The 24,738-nt window shown below is 52.5% G+C and overlaps 1 protein-coding gene across 2 annotated transcripts in view; it reads right to left on the bottom strand.

Moving 5' to 3' along the window:
* MYOM2 (myomesin 2) overlaps window positions 1-24,738 on the bottom strand; it is an 88,694-nt gene that overhangs the window by 58,733 nt on the left and 5,223 nt on the right. For both annotated transcript variants that reach the window (XM_029226713.1, XM_029226714.1), the window contains 8 exons: window positions 15,531-15,649; window positions 14,263-14,421; window positions 10,496-10,658; window positions 10,228-10,385; window positions 9,003-9,095; window positions 2,065-2,153; window positions 1,929-1,979; window positions 1,016-1,180 (listed from right to left, as the gene is read on the bottom strand). In XM_029226713.1, coding sequence (XP_029082546.1) covers window positions 1,016-1,180; window positions 1,929-1,979; window positions 2,065-2,153; window positions 9,003-9,095; window positions 10,228-10,385; window positions 10,496-10,658; window positions 14,263-14,421; window positions 15,531-15,649 — 997 coding nt within the window. The remainder of the gene's footprint in view (window positions 1-1,015; window positions 1,181-1,928; window positions 1,980-2,064; window positions 2,154-9,002; window positions 9,096-10,227; window positions 10,386-10,495; window positions 10,659-14,262; window positions 14,422-15,530; window positions 15,650-24,738) is intronic.

Below are 24,738 nucleotides of genomic sequence, written 5' to 3'. Positions count from 1 at the left end.
CACACACACCACATACACACACACCACACACACACAAGGACACACACACCACACACACCACACACACGTCACACATACACACACACACCACACACACACTACACACACACTACACACACACCACATACACACACACCACACACACACCACACCACACATACACACCACACACACACCACACACACACTACACACACACACACCACACACATCACACACACCACACACACGTCACACATACACACACACACCACACACACACCACACACACACGCCACATACACACACACACCACACACACAGCTGACAACTTCTATAGTTGTCACCACACACACACCACACACAACCACACACACACCACACACACAGACACACACACGACACACACAGAGATACACACACACCACACACACATCACACACACCACACACACACACACACCACACAGCTGCACAGGGCAGCCCATGCTGGCTGGCGGAAGCAGTGGAGCAGGGCCCCGGGAATGGGGGGTCCCAGCCCTGCCACTTCCCGGAGGTCGGGGGTAGGGCGAGGAAGTTCCTTGTCTCAGCTGTCCACTTATGAGGGGGTTGACAACACTTCCCTCCCAAAGACCTGATGAAAATCAAGTGAGTTATCACACTCAGAATAGAGTCGGGACGCAACAAGCTCTAATAAATGGTAGCTGCTGTTTCAGCAGAGGAAAAACATAAAGACACAGACACCCCGCTCATTCCTCCTAATCACACGGAGACCCTCTTTATGGAGCTATAACAACCCCCATGACTCATCTACCTCCAAGCCTCCCTGCTAACCCCATTCCCAGGGAAGTTCAAGGTCAACGCGTGTCCAATCTGCCCCAGGCTCGCCTGCTTTGCTGCCCGCAGCTGTCACGGAGGTGGAGAAAGCGCCAGGTCAACACTAAGGCTCAAAACTCACCATCACCCCAGTGAGGCCGGGGTCCGAGCCCAAGCACGGCGGGTGTGGGGGCAGAGCGTGCAGGAGGCCGCGACACTCACCGTCCCGGTACCACTCGGCCCGCGGCTGCACCCGCTTCAGGTCCGGCGTCACCACCAGCGTGCACTTGAGAGCCAGCGTCTCGCCTTCCCTCCGGAAGGTGACGCCGAATTTCTCCAGAAACCGGACGTCGAAGTGCATGTGCGGGATCACGGAGGGCAGGGGCACTGCACGGGGCAGAGGGCGCGGTCACACAGCGGGCCAGCTGGGCAAAGCGGGCCCCTCACCACCGCCTGCGCTCGCATCCTCACGGGCTGCGCTGTGGCCCGAGCGCCTGTGTCCCCCCGCCCCCGTTCTCAGGTCGAAGCCCCGCCCCACGGTGTGAAGATATTGGGGGTCGCCTTCGGGTGATTAGGCTGGATGAGGTCGTGGAGGTGGGGCCCGGGATGGGGTCAGTGCCCTTGTAAGGAGAGGACGAGACCACAGCCCTTTCTCTCAGCTCTTCATGAGGACACGGCGTCCCACACCTGCTAGCTGGGACGCAGTGTCCCGTCCCTGGTGGGCATCTCGACCTTGGACCTCCAGCCTCCAGAACTGAGGGAAGTAACTGTGTGATGTTCAAGACCCAGGTGTGCTGTTTGTTATGGTGCCCGAGCTGACTCAGCCACTCCTGAAGAATCAGAAGTGGAGTGGAATCTGGTCATTTGTGCCAAAGGAGGATGGAAGGCAGAATGAGCAGGGGGTGCGTGCTCTGAGCCACATGCAAAGCGTAAAGGGTTTAAATCCTGCATCAGCCCCAAGATGTGTGAGCCCCTGAATCCATGGCAGCGACGGTCAGCACACCGACACCAGCCAGGAGAAAGGGCCTTTTGCAATACAGTTTGAAAAGAGATCTGATGCTTAGAAAATATTTTTCAATGATATGCTATGTCACTACACATTTTTCTGCACAAAGAAGGAACATAATCAACTTACCTCTGATCGGGAGCCCCACAGAATGCAACGGCTCCTCGTCACCTCGGAATCCTGCAAGACAACTGGCGATCACGGCGGAGAAAGAGGACAGAAGGTGGGGAGACAGTGCCCCATCCCCGCAAGACGGCAGACTCACTTCTCACCACCACCGCCGCATTGGTGGACACCTGTCCGTGCACGTTTGTCGCCACCGCCGAGTAGGTCGCAGTATCGTCAAAGTCCGCCCTTGCAGGGAAAAAAGCAAGACAGCGTCCTGAACGTGCTGTCGGGGGCCGGCCTGGTCTCTGAGAGTCAGTGACCCGAACTCGAGCACAGCCTTCCTCGACAGCAGCTCGTGTGACCTGGACCCCCGGTTCGTGAGTGATTTGTTTGAGAACAGTGCCAGCTCTGCCCTCGGAGCGAGGTATTAACTACAGACACGGGTGACGTCTGATCCCGTGCGATGCCTTGGCTTTGGCTTTGCGGGGGAAGGCAGTGTGCTAGCACTTCCGGAAATGCCGAACCGCGCTCTCGGAGAGAAGCTTGTATTCCCTCTGGTTCTGTTTGTCTACCTGCAGCATCCGTGGTTTTATCTTGTCAATGGGCAGCTCTAATGGCCTCAACCTCCAGGAGAATCAACCCCACCTCCCTCCCCACCAGGGGTTCCCTGCGCAGACCCCCCAAAGCAGTGGGATCGCCCAGACAGGAAGCACCCACTCGTGGGCGTAACGAAGGTGCCTGGACTGGACCCGCCTGAGGCCTCCGGGCCCGGAGCGTCGTGAGGGACGCGTGTCCACCCCCGGGAAGGACAATGGCCCAGGGACCGCAGAGCCCAGTTTCTCAGGGGTGGGGCTCCTCAGCTCCCCACGTCCATCCCACGGAAGCCAAAGCTTAGCTTCTGGCTATGAACTGTCTTCCCACCAGCTTCCCCCCAAAACTTGACGTGAGGACTCTTACTCAGCTGACTCTCTGCTAGTTACTTTCCGTTGGCTACTCTGTATAAAAGTCTCAAGTGCCCAGCAAGACAGTACTATTACCCTATTCACTTGGAGAGAAAGTAGAGCCTTTAAGAAGTTGGGTAAACAAGGTCCACAAAACTCTGAACTCTGCAGCTTTCTGGGCCTTCTGCCATCTCTCCAGGCATGGGCATCACAGGCATAGTGACAAAAACACAGAAAAAGTTTACTCAGACTTCACGTTTAGATGCTTTAAGCATCCAGTGACCCAGAGACAAACCCGTTCTTTGGAAGTCCTTCGTCATCTTATTGTATTTTCTATTCCACCTGGAGCTGGAGTTTCTTTGACCAAAACATACAGTGTCTCCAAGAAATGAGAGAGAACACTTCAGGGACCCACGCTGCCTGGGAAGAACCCCGTCCCTGCCCCGACGAGGTTCTAATCCAGTTCCACTGCGCCCGGCGATGCCACCTGGCCTCTTGTCACAGCCGCTGCTCAAGGGAGAGAGAGCCGCTACCGCAGATGTTCAAACCAGTGCATTACGGTCAGGCTCACCTTGGAGGGATACAGGCCAACCTCAAGGCCCCTCAACAAAACTGCAGTTCTAGCCTGAACGCATCACATTCGTTTGCCTTGCCGTGCCATTTCCACGTACACTGCGGGTACAGCGTATCGCCAGGGGCAGAGTAAGAGTGACGGTACAACACGTAAAAATCCCGTAACCATAACACAGACGCTTTCCCCATCACTGGCCATTAACGTTCTCTGCTGATCTACACACACACTGAGCATGCGCGCGCACACACACACACACACACACACACACACACACACACACCCAACAAAGAGGCCACAGCAGCTACCTCTGGGAACACGGCTAGGGCTGGGGGTCGAGGGACGAGTGGAGAATTTCTTCTCTTCCATAACCTTAGGCTTCGCTTGGATTTTTTTTAACCTTGCCCTTGGGTTATTTCTTCTAAACAATGAAACCACTGTGTTTTCATAAACACATTCTTCTAACAGGAAGTATTCTTCTGGGATTAGCCCTACAACTTGCTCTACAAAGATCCCTCCCCACTAGCGGGACTCACCCTCCCTGCAGACCGGAGGGTTGGGCCGCCCACGGGCATGGGCTGGGGAGTCGGGCATGGGCTGGGGAGTCGGGAGCCAGAACAATGCAGGGGAGAGGCAAAGGCTCCTGTACAGACTGCCGCACCAAATCCCCCAACCTGGAGGCTGGGATGGAACCTGACTGTGACACAGACTCAGAAGTAGGAGCCGTAAGGCAAAAACAGACACCCCACCCAGAGCCGACAGACGGGGCAGCCCAGCACAGGAAGTGGCCCTCCCCCCGCTGGACCTGAACCAAGGCTGTCCCCGGGCCCAGCTGGTCAGCGTCGCTACCCACTGCTGAGTGAGGAGGTTACTGGTGCCTGAAGGACATCGAGTGCTCGAGAAGACCGTGCACAGACGTCACTCAGAGTGTGTCCATCCGTCACCATAAACCTGTTTCCGTCTTCTTCAATACCTCCCTCAAAGGCCTTTCTGGACGTTACTTAGTCTCGGTAGTCTCCAAACTGTGTCCCATAGTTTTTAAACCAAATCTCCCAAACGTGCTACCAATTTCTTCTTCAATATGAATTTCAGCAGTTTTTTAAAACAACAGTAGCAACACGCCCTGGACACACCACGTACTGGCCACTCACTGAAGCCCAGACACAGCTCCCTGCCGCGCGCGACGGCCCTCAGGCAGAGCTGCTCACGCCTTCCCTGCTTAACTGAATTACACTCTGAGATTTCAAGGTCAAACTTAATGTTCCCATTTGCGACCACCAATCGCTGTGAATCAGGACTTTTCTTCAATATTGTGCAAATCAGAATAAAAGCCGGGGCAAAATTATGTTTACTCAGACTATTACAGGACTGCAGTCGTCAGCCGCAAGTTCTGATTTCAGGTCTGTGCCCTCATCAGGCCAGCCTGATAAGTCTCATCTACTGACTTTTTTTTTTTTTTTTTTTTTGCGGTACGCGGGCCTCTCACTGTTGTGGCCTCTCCCGCTGCGGAGCACAGGCTCTGGACGCGCAGGCTCAGCGGCCATGGCTCACGGGCCCAGCCGCTCCGCGGCATGCGGGATCCTCCCGGACCGGGGCACGAACCCGCGTCCCCTGCATCGGCAGGCGGACTCTCAACCACTGCGCCACCAGGGAAGCCCTACTGACTTTTTAACAAATAAATAGTATGTATTTAAAACTTCTCAAATACGTTTATTGAATACCTACACTCTACTTGGGGGACACTGACGATTAAAATAAAACAATGCATTTGAAAATACTCTGCAACTGTATAGTACTGTATGAACTGTGTATATTATTAATTGAAATGTATAGCTGAATTCTTGGACTGAAGTTCAAAAGAGGTTCCCTTTCCCTCCCCGGAGAAGGTCCTCTCCTTTGCCTTTACATTCCAATGAAACAGCACGGATTTCTAAGCGTTTTGAGAACCGCAGTGAATCGCTCTCCATCGTTTCTTAGCTGAGGACAGCTGGAGGAACCCAAGAAGGAGGCTTGTGACGCAAAGAAGGGGCAGGAGAAGCCCCAGGCACCAAGCCCACCTGGACAGCAGCGTCTCCCGCCGGAGTCTGAGCTGCTCTTCAGTTGACTCACAGAATTAGGACCCCGGAGGCAGACGTACCTAACACTCTAGCGCTGATAGCCGGTCAGGTAACCAGTTAGCACTTGGTACTTAGCAGGAGGGAGCAGGCTGGGGAAAAGGTGCCTTGGAGGCAGGATCTTGGTGCACCACACACATGCACACCTGTTCACGTGCACCTATGCAGAAGAGAGGCTCCACGGGGTCGTCTGATTTGTAAAGAAGCCCATGCCCCCTAAAAACCTCCAGACCCACTGATTTACTGCTACAGAGCCCAGGCAGGGCGCACCCGGCTGAGGGAGGATGCAGGCGAGAGTTAGAACTTCCGGCTATGCTAACTTTTGTCTCGTTCTTTTTGCGCATCTCTTTTGTAAATGTTTTACATTCTATAAAATACAGTAGAACATATACAGATTATAAATAAACACACGTGCATGTACTGGGGGAGGGCTCATACATATTTGTTGGCTGCCCTTGCAGGGGGTGGGCTGCAGGAAGCATGGCGCCTGGGGACACCGGACAGAGGACACAGCAAGGGACCAGGCAGGCAGGACTTTGCAGATTCGGAGGAGACCGTGCCCAACTTAAAATTCTGCTCACAGGTCACTCGGAGACCCACGTGCCTGACCACAGCCCAGGGGCCCCCAGTCTTCCTCTCCTGCCTGAGGCCACGCTAGGAGAAGCACTTTGCCAGCCCACAGAGCCTATTTCGAGCCTCTACTTCATGCTGTCAGCAATTGCAAGCAAGTGATTAAGGGGCAAACGGGTTTATTTTCTGTTTGGACCTCATCCCAGAATAGGCAGAGGTGGTATCCTTTGGTCTCAATTTTTACAAACTTCCATGGGGCACGTTTGCAGCCCAAAGTCTCCATCTGAAGTGCTCCCAAAACCACTCCAGGGGAGAAACTAATAACACTTCATCTATTTTAAAGAGGGGCAGGCAAACGTTTAAATGGCACATGAACTTCTCTTGTGTAGTCAGGCCCCATGTACTCAAACTCTTAAGCGGTGTTAACACGGGATTTACAACTTAATTCAAAGTAGAATTTGAATATCAAAGTCTAAAAATAAAGTGCAAGAAGAGATTAGCCCTGGAGTCGCCCTGCGAGGAGTGGGGAGCGCAGAGAGGTGAGGTTAGAATAAAACACAAGATAGGGTGTTCTAAGCACCTTTATAAAAACACGAGAGCAGCATGAAAATTCTTTGAAGAAATAGAACTCACCCTATGAGTCCCAAGAGAAAATCTTATGAGCATATAAAATCGTATGAATTACAGCTTAAATTCGAACAGTACCAAAGGGAACTAAGCTCTCTTTCCGGCACTTCAAGAATTCGGCGACAGTGGCCAAAGAATATTCATAGGAATAAATGTCACTCTTGTAACAGAAGGAGCTCATTCCCCAGCCAGTGGAGCAAAGGAGCCAACATATTCCTCACCACTTAGCCGGCCACAGGTCAGATGATGGTAACTCAGCAGTTTGGAATGAACAGCTGAGGTCAGCTGTAATTTGTGGGCTTCCCCCTGGCTCTTTTTTCTGAAGACTCTCTACATTTCATCTGTTAAGAATGTCCCAATGTGGGTAAGAATACTGAGAGAAAAGTTAGTCTCAAAAATTTCCTTGTCCCAAATTCCTTAACTCTTGGCAAGCTGAGGCAAACTCCAAGTAATATATCTGAGGATACCTGGATATATTGGGGCCTCACTGATTTAGTTCACATGGTTCAAAGCTTCTCTTATTCCCAGTACAAATTTAAAAGTTGCCAACATAGTGTGAACAGGACTTTTTCATACTTGAGAAAGGGAATTCGTTTCTCTTTTCAAAACGATGACTAAAATTCAGCTTGCAAACAAACCAGTTGCTAGGGCACCCCAGGTTAGAAAAGAGTCACCCCACACACACACCAAATAAAAATACTCTTCAAAAGAAGGAAAGTTTCTCTTTCTAGATAGTATGGCTTACTGCCTGTGGAAATTTCTGGAAATTTTGGAAATTGAAGGAAAGTGGGATGCCTAGACCCCGCCCACTCTCAGCCTTCCGCACCCCAGCTGACGCAGGAGCCCCCAACCCTGGGGCTGATTCCGACCCCTCTTTTTCACTGACACCCACATCCAATCCATCAGCAGATTCTACTGCTCTAACTTCAAAATCGGTCCCCGCCCACCTCACTGGTTCCACCTCATCCACAGCGGTCCAAGCCCCACCATCTTTCTTGAATTTCGGCCAAGCCGTCCAAGTCTGCCCTACTATCCGTTCGCAGTCAGTGACCCTTTGGAAACAGATCTTTCACTTCCCCTTTGCCCCCAGTAACAGCCTTGTGACGGTTACAGGGTCCGGGGTGATCTTCACGGCGCTGGTGACATCTCTACCCTTCTGTCCTATGACTCCCACCAACTGCTGCAGCCCTGGGGTCCTGAAGCTCCTTCTCGGAGCCTCTGCCCCACGCATGTGTCCCCTCCTCCATCCCCTTAGATGTCTTCTCCTCTAAGGCCTGCCTGGCCCCCCTTTAACACCACACCCGCCCCAGCACCAGGCCACATGCCCCGACCCCTGCACCCAGCATCGTCACCCTGATCTACTGTGTGATTCCCTTTTTATTACACTTAAGGCTTGCCGCCACGTTCTGGACCTCCAAGTCAGGAATCGAGGTTTTGGTCGCTTTAACACAAGTTCCTAGACTGTGGGGCACATAGTAGGTTCTCAATAAACAGTGCCAGTGGGGCCCATGGGGCCAGGGCCTCCAGCTTTTCTAAACAGCCTCAAATTTACCTAGAGAAACAAGGCTATGACTCGACACAAATCTTAATCTTAACTGTAACCTGTTAGCCTCTGTCCTAATTAATCTGCATAATGTTACGATCTTTTTGTAAAAAATAAAAGCTGTGTGTACAGAAAAGCAGAGAGCAAATGAACAGCGGAATCTCACTTCTGTGAAAGAAAAATCAAAATGTGCTTGTACGGTTCTACACGTGTGTTGTGTAAGGGAAACGGCAGTGCTGTAAGTACACCAAAATACCGACCCTGGAGGTTGGAAATACGGATGAACTTTACCTTCTCTTAGTTATCTGTATTTACCGCATGTTTTCAATTTGCTATGAGAAGAAAATAAAGGTCATGTTTCCTTGAAGAGTTGAGCTGAGGAACCGTTGCCCAAACCTGCAGGAGATGCAGCCCGGCTGCGGAGCAGGCTGTGAGGGTGTCTGTGCGTTTCCCCGCGGCCCTCACACCTGGCACTGCCGTCCTTCCTTAGGCCATTTTCTCCTTTCGTTCCCAGAACAGGAGCCCCACAGAACCAACCACTGAATCCACATCCCTCTGGCCTGACCCCAAGGAAACAAAGGGAAGCCTCTACCACCCATATTTAACTCAGAAACACCAGGAATGTCACGCGGAATTCAGATGTGGTGTGAGCTGCCCGCCGCTTCTGTGTTTGGGAGGCTGCTCTCCTGGGCAGGTGCTGGGGCGCGGCCGTACCCACCAAGCCCTTACCTGTTGATCTCCAGCGTGTGCACCCCGTACTTGCTCTCAATCCTGTACTTTCCCGGCTCCCCTGCCTGGCAGACCAAGCTGCCGTCTTTATACCTGAAAGAGGGAAACACCTGTCTGAGCATAAAGGCCGACTGGCTGTTTTGCACGTGTCCCCACCTTCCTGTTTCCCATCCCCCGCCACCCCTCGTGGGCGGGCGCGCGCGCGCGCACACACACACACACACACGCAGCACATTTTCGCTCTGCTTCTGCCTGATTCACCACTCGGATCACAGGGCGGGAGCAGCTACGGGAAAGGTTCAGAGCCCACTCTTGGCTGTTTAAGGGGAGGTGGCTCTTGCAGGACTCAGACTACCTGGGCAACCCTCAACCTGCATGGGACAGAGCGTGGGCCAAAGGTCCCCTGGAACTTGTCAGGAACTCTGGATACATCACTCCAAGGACAAAACGTAACCAGTGCTGGTTAGGCCCTGGTCCAGCCTCTGGAGGGAGGCCGCAGTGTAGCCGGAGTGCACGTGGAGAGACCCAACTGCTCTGCACCCCGCCTGGAGGAGGCTGGCCTCGGTGTCCCCCCAGGACAGCAGGGCCACGGCTCCCCCTAGGGCAAGGGTGAGTGGCTCTCAGCCTCCCCGGCCCGCCTCGTGAGCAGCCAGAGGGTGGAGGCACTACCTTTCTGCTCTACTGCTGAGAGCCCTAACCCAGGACGCATGTGAAAGCACGATGTTGTGGCCAACGACAGACCCTGGGGACTCGGTACCAGCAAGTGGGAAAATAAATGAATATACAAGTGAGTTTTAGCAACATACGTTGAAACTAAAAGTGTCGTCGGTGGGGCTTATTTAATTTTCAGCGTCACAAGGCTCAAGGAGCCCTCTCACTGTGGTTCCAGAGGCTTGGAGTTTAGGGTCTCCACTTACATGAGTAAAAGCAGAGCTGCAGGTAAACACAGGTCATTTCTGGGAACCTGGTTTTCAATAAAAGCCCTCTGGAAAATCATTTGGGTCAATTGCACTAAAATGAAAACGCCTGCCTAGGATTTCCAGGGGCCTCTCCGTGTTTTCGTGCACGCATTTCCTGGTGAGTTTCAAGAGCATGGGTCCCTGGAGTAGGTGCCGCGCGCTCCCTGCAGGTGGGTCTTCTCCACCCGCTCAGGTGAGTCAACGGCTGCAGATCCTTCAAAGGAAGAGCAGCGGGGCCTCCGCCCCTGGGAGGTGCCCCCACTCACCACTGCACCACGGGAGTTGGGAAGCCCTGCACGGTGAAGCACAGCTTGACAGACATCTGCTCCCAGATGGTGTGTGACCGGAGCTGCACCAGGATCTCAGGGGCTCTGCTCAGCCGCTCCTCACGTGAGTGCCTCTCCCAGGCCAGCCTGTCGTCCACCTGCCCCGGGAAGCAGGACATCAGGGTGCCAGGGGCGCGAGGCTCCCGCCACCAGGCCCGCGGGCATCGTGCTGATGGCACAGCTGCACCCAGCACCCGCCCACCCCTACCGCGTGCTGCAGGGCGTATCTGTCCACGTGCTGCAGGGCGTATCTGTCCAGCTTTTCCCGGGCATGGGTGCGGGCCAGGTGCACGTCCTCCTCCAGCTGGGCCAGCTCGCTGAGGAAACGCTCCCGCTTGGCCTCCTCATAGGAAGCCACCAGTGACTGGTACCTGCAGAAGCCAAGATGCCACAGTGTTCTCGGGACACGTGCAAAGGGCATGTGGTCACTGAGGGCCTGGGACCAGACACGCGGTCCCCGGGGACTTCCTAAGTGGGCTCGAGGAGAGGGTGGAAGAGAAGCTACTTCTGCTTCTTTTGCAAGCTCTCCTCTGTGCGGCGACACACAGGACCCACTCGTTTTCCTTAGAGGCTGCCGTTTCTGAGTGAATTTAAGACTGAAGTGAAGCCTTCTGAACTAATAGATTCAAATTAAGAAATAAGTCTGTATTCTAGAAAAAGTAAAAGGATACAGTCAGAGCTTCTTAACCTGTCGGGGCAGAGAAATAAGGGGCACCTCCTTTCCAGCCCGAGGGCCACCTCTGTGGGCTCCACAGGTTACATCCTGGCACTGCCCGGCCCAGCGGTGGGTCCAGCCACCCTGTCACCCCTCCCCGGCCCCATCCCCTCCTTCACCACCACGTTCCCGAGGCCCCAGCAGAGCCAGAGGCTTGCTGTTCCCTGGGCTGCCCGGGAAGGGAAAACGACAGCATCAAATGTGCAGCCGGGGAGGCGGGGACCAGGTGGACGTGGCTCATAAAGGTGGGGTGTCAGACTGGAGGACTTTCTGCTCTGTGTGGCCCAGCGGCGTGGGGAAAGCCGTCCTAGAACCCGGGCAGCTCCCCCCCATCCCCAGCCTCTCCCGCAGCCCTGACTACCAGTTTGCGCTTCTCCAGACACAGCGCAAATCGCAGGGCTGGTGTCAGGTGTCCGGGAAGTTGGAGATTGAACACAGAGTTTCAGGAAACTCTGCAGCTTCTTCAGGCAGAACCGTGGAGACAGGAACTATAATAAAAGCTAAACCCCGAGCCAGTGTTGATTCAGCCTAGTCTTCACTTCCGACCAGCCCAGCCCAGCCCACACCTGCCTGCGTCCCCTCCCCGGACACACAACCACAATCTCCTCGCTGCTTAGAGGTCATCTCCTCGCCCCTCCGGCCTTTCCCCACACCCTCTGCTCATGGTGATTCTCCACGGAGGAGAACAAGCGTCTAGGTTTTTAGGCACGGGTGCACACACATCACATCGCCCTAATCCCAACTGCCCGGCTCCCCTTCACTCATGGAGCCACACGCACAGAAATGATTTTGTAGGTTCCAGTGGGAGAAACAGCGAGCGCCTTGCTAAGAGGGCTCACAGGAACCAAGCTTTCCTGTCTGCAGTGAATCCCACTAAATGACAGCATAAGCAAAGGCAAATCTCTATTCGTGCCGCAAACTGTCCTGATAAGCTGAAAGGATCAGAAGTCCCACCTGGACCTCGTTTAGAATGTCTACGTGAATGGCACTTGTCAATAGCACCGCCAGTCCCGAATGTTTTATAATAAATATTAGAACTAGAATTGCTCCCCCTGGCCGGCCCAGCCCCAAATACTCTGATCTGGGGCATTGAAAAGGCACCCCTGCTAGTCTGTGATGGGGTGACTGTGACACTGCCCCCTTACGCAGAATGATGTCACTCATCGTGCATTTGCCCTAAAGACAAGCCCCTCGGACAGCTGCATAACGCAGGGAGGCCCACTTCTCACAGAACAGAAGTAGAGGCATCAAAGGGACATTTCTAATCCCCTGTATCTTCCAGGAGGACATCTCCAGACCCTTCAGGGCACGCCGATGCCTCATTGGTATTTATTTGACGTGAACACACAGCTTAACGCAAACTGATGAACCCGTAACTCCATCTCTCTCCAAGGACCGATTTGTCCTGTGGGTTAAACTCATACCTGCCACAGGAGGTAAGGAATAAATATGTACTTTCAGGAAGGCCAGCAAGAGTAGTGAATTATCATAATAAGGACTGGAATTCATCGAACTCCTCAAATCACCCTACACCGGGCTCTCTCGAATGGCAGGGACAGAGCAGGGGTTGCGATAAAATCTCCATTAACTCCGGCCCAGCTCACCAAAACCTCCAATTACTTAGGTTTACTTTTAAAGGAGGAAAGACCTAATTTCCATAAGACCTTTCACATGGGAGGAATGCACATGGGTTGTGAGAATAAAATACTGTGAGGGTCCTAAAATGCAGAATCCCAAAGCATGGGTGCTGGGCTCCGTGGAGAGCTGACACAGCCCTGACCTATATCCACTGTGCTTGCCCAGAGGGACTGACATTTACCCTGGGCTCCAGGGACACAGTAACATTATAATCAGTCATCAAGAATCAAAATACATTCTTGAGTCAGATTTGCTATTGCAAGAGTAGCTTCATGTGTTTTAAGAAGATTTCCAACAGCCAGGATTGTCACAAAAGTCATCTTGGCTGAACCACATCAATCATCGTAACCCACTCCCTGACTGTTCAAATTAATACAAGCTTCCTTTCCCCATTTATTTCGCCCCAGGAAGCTGAGGAGTAGGAACTTTATGGGATAAGATCACACCAAGGTATAACTGATTAAAATAAAATTATAAAGCTCTGGTCTTCTCACTCCCTGTGCCAAAACCTTAAGCATAGTAGAACCCTTTCTGAAATAATCCAACACATAAAAATCCAATTTCTTAATGTACACATTCTGAAGTGATTCTTTTACAAAAGAAGTCTTCACTTGACAATAAAATAAATTTTCAGGGCAAAATTCCCATAAGGCATCTAAAAGATGATTCAAATTTTTTAAAAAATAAAGGCTAATCTTTTCAGCTATACAATATTTTTACTAAACAGATTCCTTAGTCATAGTGCAACTTTCAGACTGAAACACATTGAGCCAAAACTCATTTTCCTTCCGGTTTTGAGCGTTTTAGCGACACAGAGAAAACTTTCTAGAAATAAGTAGGAGGAGAAGGTGAGGGGGAAAAAATAGAGCAGATACGAAATGAAGCATACATGAGATGCTCAAGTACTCTGCTCTGAAAAGATCCAAGTCAGTTGACCACCTGTTTCTCTGTGATCTGGAAATAATTTTAAGACCGATGTTCTTAGTAACCCACCCCATTCCTGTGACATATTCCCCATGAGCTGAGTCTGTAGAAATGTGAAGCATGAGGGTCTACAGAACCCCCTCCCTTCAGCTCTGTGTCCACACGGACACGTGGCTGGAATCCTGGCCTCTCTTTGGAAGATTCCCCACTCAAGTCTCAAGCCTCACAGCTGTTCCTTAGTAGCCGAAGAGGCTGGTGGTGGAAATTCGAAAACTCCAACTCAGCCCTTTAGGTCTTGAGGCCTCCGAATGTGACCAGCATGCTTTCTGGAGAAAGGGAGTGAGTCTGGGGGCAGAGGACAGAGGCTTGAGGCCAATCCAGCTGCAACGTGTGGACAGTGGCCGTGGGTCCTCTGGACCGCAGGGTTCTCTTCTGCACGAGGATGCAGAAAATCCATCCCCAGTCGTTTCCTTGTCGGGATGAATCAAGATGATGACGGTGGAGAATAAGAATCGACTGAAAACGGTCGTGCGTGGCTTTCACTGCAGCAAGTGTTCCCTTCCCAGTTTGCACACGTCCCCTTTCAGCTACGCCCCGCCGCCTCATTCTCTGACTGCAGAGCCCCTGCCCAGGCCCCAGGGCAGCGCGCGGCCCCCCCGGGGCTGGCCCAGCAGCAGGCAGAGAGGGCAGGGCGTTACCTGTGCTTCCTTTCCTGCTCGTCCTCTTCCAGCGCGGAGCTCACCCTCCTGGCACACAACCTGCAGGTGGTCCCCCCCGGTGCCGTCTGGCTGGACTCTCTCTGCGAGGACGACTCCTGAGTGACAGATTTCTGGGAAGACGTCTGGGTGGAAGCGCGCCTTGGCGAACATGGGAAAAATCACATGTGGTGGAGAAGTGTAAAAATGCATTGTCACAAACAACATGACTCCCTTTCCACGCCCCCAAACCATCCTCGAAATGCAGGTCACCCACACCTGCACATGCGGACACACACACACACACCCCTAAGTGTGGCCTCCAGCCCGGCTGCACAGGCCCATCCCCCACAGGGACGTGCCCCCAGACTCAGCTGCACGACACCCCTGCCCCTCCCTCAGGCCAGCCAGTGCCTTCCAGGCCCTTTTGGCCTGAGGCCATGATTATATATATATATGTATATCTTAAGGGATCCGAAGCTCCCTGAGGCTGCTGGGAGGGGCACAGAATGTTTGGCTTTGTTTGTTACCAGGATGGCAGCTAAGCACAAAGGACCACAAGTGGTTCTAAATACAAGGGCTGGGGATGGGGACCTGAGGAGCCCGTGCCCGGCATCCACCTCCTAAATTAACACCGGAGAAACGTGGGCGGCCAGGGCATGTGCCGCTGGCCCCTGCAGATGCAGAACCTCAGAAACTCACAGATGAGCCTGCGGCTTGACACCAGCCTATCAGGCAGTGAACAAAAAGTCTACCTTTGGCAACATTATTATTAACGTAGCAAAATTATCATTGAGATGGGCTTCCATCCCATCTTCACTCGGCCCCCATTAACTTCTGTCCCACCGACATTCTTTCCCATGGGTTTCCTTCTCATCGCCCTCGCTGTTTGGTGACCTTTTAGATTCTAGCTCTGGAAGGCATGTGAAGAAGAGTGAAGTCAAGGAGCAATTACTGAAGGTCCGCGACTCATGAGCTAAACCAGGGGCTAAGAGCCAGTCTACCAGGACCTGCCGGGATCTACTAGGATCTGCCAGGACCTGCCACGATGCCATGCAGTGCCCCACCTAAAGTTTGCTGTGCAGCCGGGTCAGCCACGTTCCCCGTCTGGCTCTGGACACGGGCATCGGGGAGCACGGCCCTCCCTACCTCCCCGGCTAAACCAGTTCACCTCCAGTCTTCAGGGGACTGGATAAAGCTTCTTGCCTTGAAATTCAGACAAAGCTCGTCATCAAGGCTCGGCCTGCCCCCATCAGTGAATTACAACTTACTTTTTCACTGCATATTCATCCAGAAGGTACCTTGTTTGAATATTACGGTATGACTGGTCAAAGTGTTTGTGTCTCTTTTGGTAGAAGGGCACAGCAACAAGCGACATCTTTGTGGACACCTAGGAAAAAGAGTAACAAACAGAGCAGAGGTCCTGGAATTTCTAAAGTAATCAGGCTCCTGCAATTCACACTCACCTTTTAGGTTGTTCCAAAGAGGAAAATCAACTCCAATTAGCAAAACCCTTGTGGGGGAAGAGAATGTAAGAAAGAGTCTATAAGAGGAAATAATCCTGGACGCCTATTAAGTTCCCTGGGACCTGACTTCATTTCTTGTTTGCTTCCATAAAAATTAGAAGATTGAGCCGCACGTTTCACTTAATCGTAAACTCACCCAATGTCTATAAACTACCTAGTTTGTTCAAGGCAACCGTGAAAAGCAATGTGAGCGATAAGGATAAAAATAATTAAAGCACAGGTCACAGAAGTAAACAAACAGAATACAAGAGAGGAGGAGATAAGAGCAAAGGAGACACAAAACGTGCTGGGAAGTAAGGGGGGGGGAGCACGTGGCCCAGGGCCACGGCAGTCAGAGGCCCTGAAGCAGGTGACATTTGAGAAGAGCCCAATGGACTGGGGAGGTGATGGGCGGAGGTGGGGCGGGCAGAGGGCATCCCAGGGGCAAAGTGGGAAGCAGGAAAACCCTGGGGCTCAGGATCTCGGGAAAAGCAGACAGGAAACGTCGCCCCGGAAAGCATGCAGCCACATGGAGGTTTCGGCATCCACGCAGGAGGTGAAGACTCTCCTGCTCTGAAGGGGGGTTTGAGAACAGAAAGGTCTCCAGGAAGCCTTCCAGACCCAGTCCCCTAAAATCCCATCTCACTGGCTACTTGTCGGCTTGCTTGGTTGGGAGGGGCAGGCCTGGGGGCTGAGCCCAGCTCCAAAGTCTGGGGGATGCGGGGAAGTGAGCGCTCTTTGGCTAACTTCTCCCCAAACAAGAAGTCTTCGAGACCCACCCTGCAGCAAGGATGTGCGGATTTGAAGCAGTGCAGGTATTAGACGGCCGTTTGCTGCACGTGTTCACCCAAATAAGTAAAACGCCAACTTACCGGGCTGCTTAACTCTCTCTAAAAAGGGACGCAGACAATGTCCCTAAATCCCTGTGATTTTTTTTTTTTTTTTTTTTTTGCAGTACGCGAGCCTCTCACTGCTGTGGCCTCTCCCGTTGTGGAGCACAGGCTCCGGACGCGCAGGCTCAGCGTCCACGGCTCACGGGCCCAGCCCCTCCGCAGCATGGGGGATCTTCCCAGACCGGGGCACGAACCCGTGTCCCCTGCATCGGCAGGCGGACTCTCAACCACTGCGCCACCAGGGAAGCCCGCCCTGTGATTATTAACCTCCCAAATAAAGGGGCACAAGAACTCCTCCAAACCCGAGCTCCATTTTTGTCCTCTGTGTTGAAATTGGAATAATCTGCCCCGATTTAAAGAAGGATGCTTAGGAGGCCTCACAGCACAGCCCCAGGGGACACGGGGGTGGAAACGGGCAGAAAATGCCAGGTCCTGTCCTGAGACGGGCCCTCACCCTCATTCCTCATTGCAGCGCACATCTCTAAGCAAATGTTAGAAAACCTTACGAGCATAGAATTTGCTCCAAGTCTATGTCTCAGGATCCGTTCCCTTTAGACTGTGATTTCCTAGAATCACAGAATTATAGAGCTTGGAAAGATCCTTGGGGATTATCCAAACCCCTATTTTATGGGGGGAGGACGAGTGGGGCAGGGGACCCGACAGCCAGAGTGGAGAAGTGATTTCCCTAAAAACATACAAAAAGTGCCTGCCCATCCAGAGGCCACCAGACTTCTCTTTCGGGGTCTTCTATACTTCTCCACACTAACTCATCTCAAAATTCCCTCCTAAAAACCAACTACCACGTCTCCATTGAGGGTCCAGCGTGTGTCTTGCATACATTTGACTATAAATATATAATAGAATGCTGCACCTAAAAGAACCCAATAAAAACATACCCCCTCCATTCCACCCCCGGTTTGAAAGAGGTACCATAACGTTGAGGTCAAGAGCACAGGTTTTGACACCTGACAGGCCTAGGGTTGACTTCCGACTCCAGCACTACTGTGAAGTGACCTTGGGCTGACCTATCATTTCTCTATCTTGGACGTTCTACTGAATCTGCACAGTGCTGGCACCGTGCTTGGTAGGGAGGAACAAACAACTGGGAGCCGCCCCTAGCACACTATTGTTTGTTGTTGTTAAGTTGAATTCTGCAGGTGTCTGAAAACATGCACTTATCAATTTAACACTTGCACAATATCCTTGACTGCATCTCTGGGATTTTCCAATGAGTTACTCAGGGTGAATCTTCAAGGAAAGCTTCCGCCCATAAGGTACGCACTCCGTTGCTGGGGACAGGTCACTGGATTGATGTGTTGGGGCACACGGGTCATCACTTGGAGCCAGTTTCATCTAGACGCCTTCTCCCATCACCCCTGCACTCATGGAGGAAAAGTCAGCTACAGCAGAAAACCCCAGAACAGCCCCTGCACCTGCTGTTGCACCAGTGGTCCTGTCCCATCACAATATTTACTTACATCTGTGTGGAGTCACCCTTCAGATCCGGGTGTGTTTCTTGGCAGAGGGAAGAATCCAAAAATGGCCTAGGTGACCGGAGAGGATAAGCTATCTCGACATGTTTAGAGTGTGGCAGCTAGCACCCTCAGAGCTCCCCCTTGGTGGGACCCTGCTCCTGCTCAGAGCCAGCGCCCTGCGGGCTCCGAGTGCAGTCAGCACCCGGCGTGTCCTGGGCTGACGTGGCGCCAGTGTGGCCGCTGAGTCCTCACGCCTCCTGCCGGGAGCAGGCGCTTTGTGGCGATCAGGGGCAGGGCCGGAGTCGAGTGCACGTGGTTCCCGCGCTCTCGCTCTGACCGTGGACTTGCTGGAGGTACGACCCCCAGGACACCATGGGACCGCGGCGGTACCCAGGGCTCAGCCCACGTGATTCTCTGCTAGCTGAGTGGACATGATGCTGACCCACCCGCACTTGGAGCACCTGCCCTGCCCCGCGCCGGCCAAGACTGGACCGGGGGGCCATTGCATTTCAAGGACAGAGACATCTTAGGGACGCCTGCTCCGGGGAAGGCAGCAAACTCCCACCTTCTGTGCATGGGGCCCCCTGCCCGCACTCACTGACTGTATGAGCCTTAAGCCCAGCCCAGGTGCACAGGAAGGGCCACCACACAGCCCAAGCCCACGCCAGGCCACCCATTTGGGCTCTGCTCAGTGGACCTCAAATTCCAGAACCTGGGGACTTCCCTGGTGGCACAGTGGTTAAAAGTCCGCCTGCCAATGCAGGGGACACAGGTTCGAGCCCTGGTCCGGGAAGATCCCACATGCCGCGGAGCAACTAAGCCCGTGAGCCACAACTACTGAGGCTGGGTGCCACAACTACTGAAGCCTGTGCGCCTAGAGTCCGTGCTCTGCAACAAGAGAAGCCACCGCAATGAGAAGCCCGCGCACCGCAACAAAGAGTAGCCCCCGCTCACCGCAACTAGAGAAAGCCTGCGTGCAGCAAGGAAGACCCAATGCAACCAAAAATAAACAAATAAAATTAAAAAAAAAAATTCCAGAATGTGCCCGGGTGTCCCTGTCTCCACTGGGGACCTGCAGACAGGGGGGAGGACGCCTCGTGGAAGCGAGTTCCCTGCAGGCTCAGCATGGGCTCCGACCCCCCTCAGCCTGGGGCCGTGAGGGGCGTGGCCAGCTGTGCTAGGGGGACCCCACTGAGAGGAGGGTGTGGTGGGCGGTGTGCACAGAGCTCTCTCCACTTTCTCCTCTTTAGGGAAACGACCCCCAGCTGACGCCTCAAAACACAGCGAAGACAGCGGCCCCCAGCACAGTTCTGGGGGGTGAGTCCGCATGGAGGGGGCATCGGGGGCGGGATTCCAGCGCTGACCCTGCCGCCCACCCAGCTCTCGGGTCTCAGTTTGTTTTGCTGAGAACAGAGGGGCCAGAGGAGGAGGCAGGAACATTCCTTCAAGCGCCAGCAGCGCCTGGATCTGTGGCCAAGTTTAAAACCACCGGAGGCAACACCGCTCCGCCCACTGACCGCCCTCAAATACCACAGAAGCAGAGTCGACCTTGACGAAACACACAGGTTCTGGTGTTTTCAGCAATCGTGAGTGAATTTACACAACTTGAGATGCGTCACCTTATTCTGTCCTGGTTCGAATCTCGACCTTTCCTATGAGGAAACCGCTTCAGGTGATGAAACTAACCCTCAGGTCACTGGTTCCCGGTGATGAAGCCAAATTTCCAACCCGGCGTCTGACTCGGCACCGGGCTGCTTCCCACCCATCATCGCTCCTGACACGTTTGGGAATCATGACACTGAAATGAAACGCGAGCCTGTCCTCAAGCACTGGGGGCCGTGCGTCCGTGACAGGCTCCATCCTGATCCCTTCCTGTGAGGACTATTTGGAACCGATCTCTCATGTCACCAAGAAGGGTTTTAATCTGTGAAAACGTTTCAATGAAAACACATTTACTTCCACTTAATAAAAGAAATTGTTGTTTGTGCAGCTAAAGTTGTTGAAGTCCATGAACACACCAAGTTAAAGCTCTTCTGGAGAAACAGAAAGGGCACAGTTGGTCCACAGCCCCAAGGAACTATGCCCTCAGTTCCCAAGACGGGTTCCATTCACATCGGGGACTACTTTCCCCAAGGTTTTTCCAAACTACTCGGCTCCGAAAGTAAATATAACTGAGCACAGCATAACTCTCAAAATCCTCACCATCCGACGTGGCCTGACGTCTAATGTCTGTCAGCCAGCTTCCCACGTGTCCCCCAAAGAGCCTCTCAGCCCCAGGACTGAATGTCTTAGCAGGTCGCTCAGCTACCTCTCTCCCTGAAGCTCCAGGGTTCTCCCAGGGAGCCTGATCCATCCGGGCCCAACGCTTAAGCAGGATCAAATTAGATGGAGAGACAAGATAATGTGCTGCTTCCTGGACAGAAGCTTTCCAGCAACCCAGCGACTTACCGCATTTTTCATAAATTGCGAGAATTAAAAACAAATCAACGGTTACACAAATATTTCATCCCATAAACTTTACCCACAGGTTCTCCTTGTTTTCATGAAGCACGGGCACATGGGTGAAGGTCCCTAATTCAGAGTTAGCGTCATGCAAATTCGCTGCACACAGAACCCAGACGTAGTCCAGTAAATAGCTACTCTAAATGATCTTGGCTGCGTGTGCTCTTCGACGCCTGTCTTACTTCTACTCAGTGAGGAAGGACCTTGAGACCAGGAGGTGGAGAGAGCTAAGCATTTCCAAGCACTGAGACCCCACGTTCCTGCCTCGCTGCCCCTCCCGGGCCTTTTGGGTGCAGGCATCCAACTCCACTGCCTTTTTCTGGGGCAGCGTTTCAGGAGCATGACCGGAAGAAGCTCAGGCTCTCTTAGGGGAACCGAGCCTGAAAATCCTGCAGGATCATAACGCATGAAAAAGCACAAAGGAGAAAAGCATTATTGTGAGGTGAGAACTTAGTGACAAGAAGTACTGTTTTTGTCCCCTCCCCTAGATGCTACAGTCCAGGTCTGAGCCGAATAGCCCTGCTTTCTTTCTGTTTCTCTTAAGAAAATATCCAGTTTTATTTCACACCATTTCAAACCTGCCCTCTCCTGACAGAGGCTCTCATTTCTGTGACTCGTGAAAATTGCAGACATCCATCACCCAACTCAGGGACCCAAAGGAGATGCTGCAAAAACCAGGGCTAAAGTGCGAGGGCTGGGAAGGGGCTCAGAACCTCCTAACAACACAGAAAGTATTCGAATCCAGTCAGAGAAACACAGACCTTGGCTCTAATTACTGGCTGCGGAGTTCGCTGGTTCCCATGGCTTCACCCTGACACCCTCTGCTTAGGAAATCTGAGTGCAGCCAGCTTCTGCACGCTATCCTTCCTTCCTCCAAAGCCTCACGTCAGAAAAGGAAAGAAGCGGAGGAAACTCACCCAGAGAGAAAGGAAGGTGGCGAAGAGGAGAGAGCGTCTGCCTCACGGGCTCACCGGGCTGCAGGCTCCCGCCGAGGGAAGCAAAGCACGTCTCCCTCCAAACGTCCAGCCTCCCTCCCATTTATGGCTGAGGAGATGCTATTTATAGACCCTTGGGAAGCCTGGCCCCTCGCTGACACCTGCATCATAAATCATCAGCCTGCTCTTAGGAGGGAAAAAGTTTCATTCGAGGCGGAAAAATCGAAAAGTGAAAAGCATCCTTCCCGACTCACAAAGTGCATGTGACCGAGAAAAAGAGGGCAGGGCCCTGACATCCCCCGCCCGCCCTCCCCAGACTCCGCTGCACTCCGAACATAAATTTGCAGACTTATCTTTAATGCTTTGGGGCTAAAGTTTCCCTGGTACCTAAACGGACACTCGCAGATGAGTCTCTAACACAGACTTGATTGCAATAAGCATTTCACCGTTTTGACACCAACCCCCGAGAGTGCTGTTAGCCGTGGATGGAGGGAAGGTGGCCTCTGGGGTGCGTGTGTGTGTGTGTTTGGTTGGGTTTTTAAACATTTATTTCAGAGATGACTCAAGCTCTGACTTGGTTTCATCCTGGGGTTAATTTAGCCAGAACTTCTACCTAAAAGAGGACTCATGCCTAGTCGGCAAGTTACGTCTTATTTATAGTTATTACCACCAGCGTGTGTGGCATCTAACCCGCCCAGATGACTGCAGGGTGCAGCATGTGTCCAAGTATAAATAACACACGACTGGCATGATTGATCAGGGCTGTCACAGGGAGCCTATCGCCGAGAGGCGGGCCGAGTCGGAATGCCCCGCCTCAGAGGCCAGAGCTGACTGCAGCCGTGTCCCAGGCTCGGCTGCAGTGGGGCTGTTTCCTCGCTGGCACAATGTGTGTGAGAACAACCGGCTTCTGCAAAAATTAGTGAGAATAATATATAGGAAGTGCCTGGGAGTCCAAAAAACTCCCTGTTCCCACATCTGGTTTATCAGGAACGTAGCCAAGGACCAGCAGCACAGGTCAATGGATGAGCGAGGTAAATACCACAAAGGCACACAAGACAGGGAAGCAACCCCAGTGCCCATCGACAGACGGATGGATAGAGAGGACGTGGTACATACATATGATGGAATACTACTCAGCCATAAAAAAGAATGAAATCATGCCATTTGCAGCAACATGGATGCACCTAGAGATTATCGTACTAAGTAAGTCAGAGAGAGACAAATACCGTATGATATCGCTTATATGTGGAATCTAAAAAAATAGTACAAATGAATCCATATATAAAACAGAAACAGGGCTTCCCTGGTGGCGCAGTGGTTGAGAGTCTGCCTGCCGCTGCAGGGGACACGGGTTCGTGCCCCGGTCCGGGAAGATCCCATATGCCACGGAGCGGCTGGGCCAGGGAGCCATGGCCGCTGAGCCTGCGCGTCCGGAGCCTGTGCTCCGCAACGGGAGAGGCCACAACAGTGAGAGGCCCGCGTACCGCAAAAAAAAAAAAAAACAGAAACAGACTCAAAGACATAGAAAACAAACTTATGGTTACCAAAGGGGAAAGGGGGGGAGGGATAAATTAGGAGTTTGGGATTAACATATACACACTATTGTATATAAAATAGGTAACAAACAAGGACCTACTGTACAGCACAGGGAACTATATTCAATATCTTGTAATAACCTATTGAGATAGTGGAAAATAATCTGGAAAAGAAATATATATCGATATATATGCATAACTGAGTCACTCTGCTGTACACTTGAAACTAACACAATCTTGTAAATCAACTACACTTCATTAAAAACACAAGATATCACCAAGGCACAGAGTAAAAGCTGTTTACTTCACCATCTGAGCATCCTTGCGTCCTCTCCATCCAGCCATTCACTCTCCTCCCTAAACACTGCCATCTATGTTCCGAATGTGGGCTGAACCTGCAAGCAGACAGGAGCCGAAGAGACGAAACCCGGAGGATGTGGTCAGAGGTGCGAGTTACAGCCACCCTGCCTGGCTTCCCAACCACAGGGATCCCTTTTTTTTTTTACTGAGGTCACTTGGCATTGGGTTTCCGTCACGTGCGACCTAAAGAATCCTGACTAATGCAAAGAAAAGCTTCAGTGATCTTACTTCTACAAATTTAGCTAAAATTTGCAATAAGATAGAGGGAAAAAATGATATCAAGGAGAAATGGCAGAGGACATAAAAAAGGAGACTGAAAGCTAAAACGTGGCGTCAGAAACGTTCTGAATCATGGAAACCTCGGCGTCACATGGATTACGGGGCCAAGTTAAGTCCTAAGGATTTCATGAAATTATAGCACAGGGCCAAAATAGATGCTCAATGCAGAAAAATCTGTTAGAATACTTGAAAAAAGTAAAATTATTCTAAGATATTTTGTTAACTTCCATACATTCTGTCTCAGAAAGCACCAAAAGAAATGGTCTAACGCAGTTTAGAAAACGTCTATCCAACTGGCCGGATATTCGTGACTATTTCACGTTGCAAAGATTGAAGGCCCGTCAAAAAAAAGCTTCCAGGCTTTGGCGAGAACACGAAGCAGAGCATCAATCACGGTGGAAACGGCGCTGCTGGCTGCCTGGAACGTGTGCTGGCCTTTATCTCCTCATGTCTACAGTGGGTCCCCCACTAACAGATGGCTGCCAGGAGAGGCGCCCGGAGAACTGGGCCCCCTTAGACCCAAATACGCCAGCTCTTTCTCCCGACTGCTCACCTCTCTGTTGTTGAGGGTTTCACTTCTCACCAAAGAGAACTGATCCTAACATTCTTGCTGCAGTGGCCCATCCTGAGCCTCTAAGCTGGACACATGCACTGCCCAGCTCACCAGCCCTGCTCAGCCATCTTCCCAGCAGATGCCACCTGACAGGCCCCACAGGGGAGGGGGGCAATGCCCATCACAACTCCCCCATGAATTTCATTCCCTTCAGACTGCTGGCCTGCCTGCATGGGGGCTTAAGCCTGTCCCCCCAACCCTGCCCCTGGACCCTGTGCCCCTGGACCCTGCCCCCTGGACCCTGCCCCCCCGACCCTGCCCCTGGACCCTGTGCCCCTGTGCCCCTGGACCCTGCCCCCCGATCCTGGCCCTGGACCCTGCCCACCCTGGACCCTGCCCCTGGACCCTGCCCCCGTGGACCTGCCCCCCCGACCCTGCCCCC

The sequence above is a fragment of the Monodon monoceros genome, unplaced genomic scaffold (genome assembly GCF_005190385.1).
Source record: "Monodon monoceros isolate NGI ecotype Baffin Bay Population unplaced genomic scaffold, NGI_Narwhal_1 Super_Scaffold_17, whole genome shotgun sequence".
Classification (NCBI taxonomy): Eukaryota; Metazoa; Chordata; class Mammalia; order Artiodactyla; family Monodontidae; genus Monodon; species Monodon monoceros.
The sequence above is the reverse complement of the archived record's forward strand: the minus strand, read 5'-3'. Positions and strand labels throughout refer to the sequence as shown.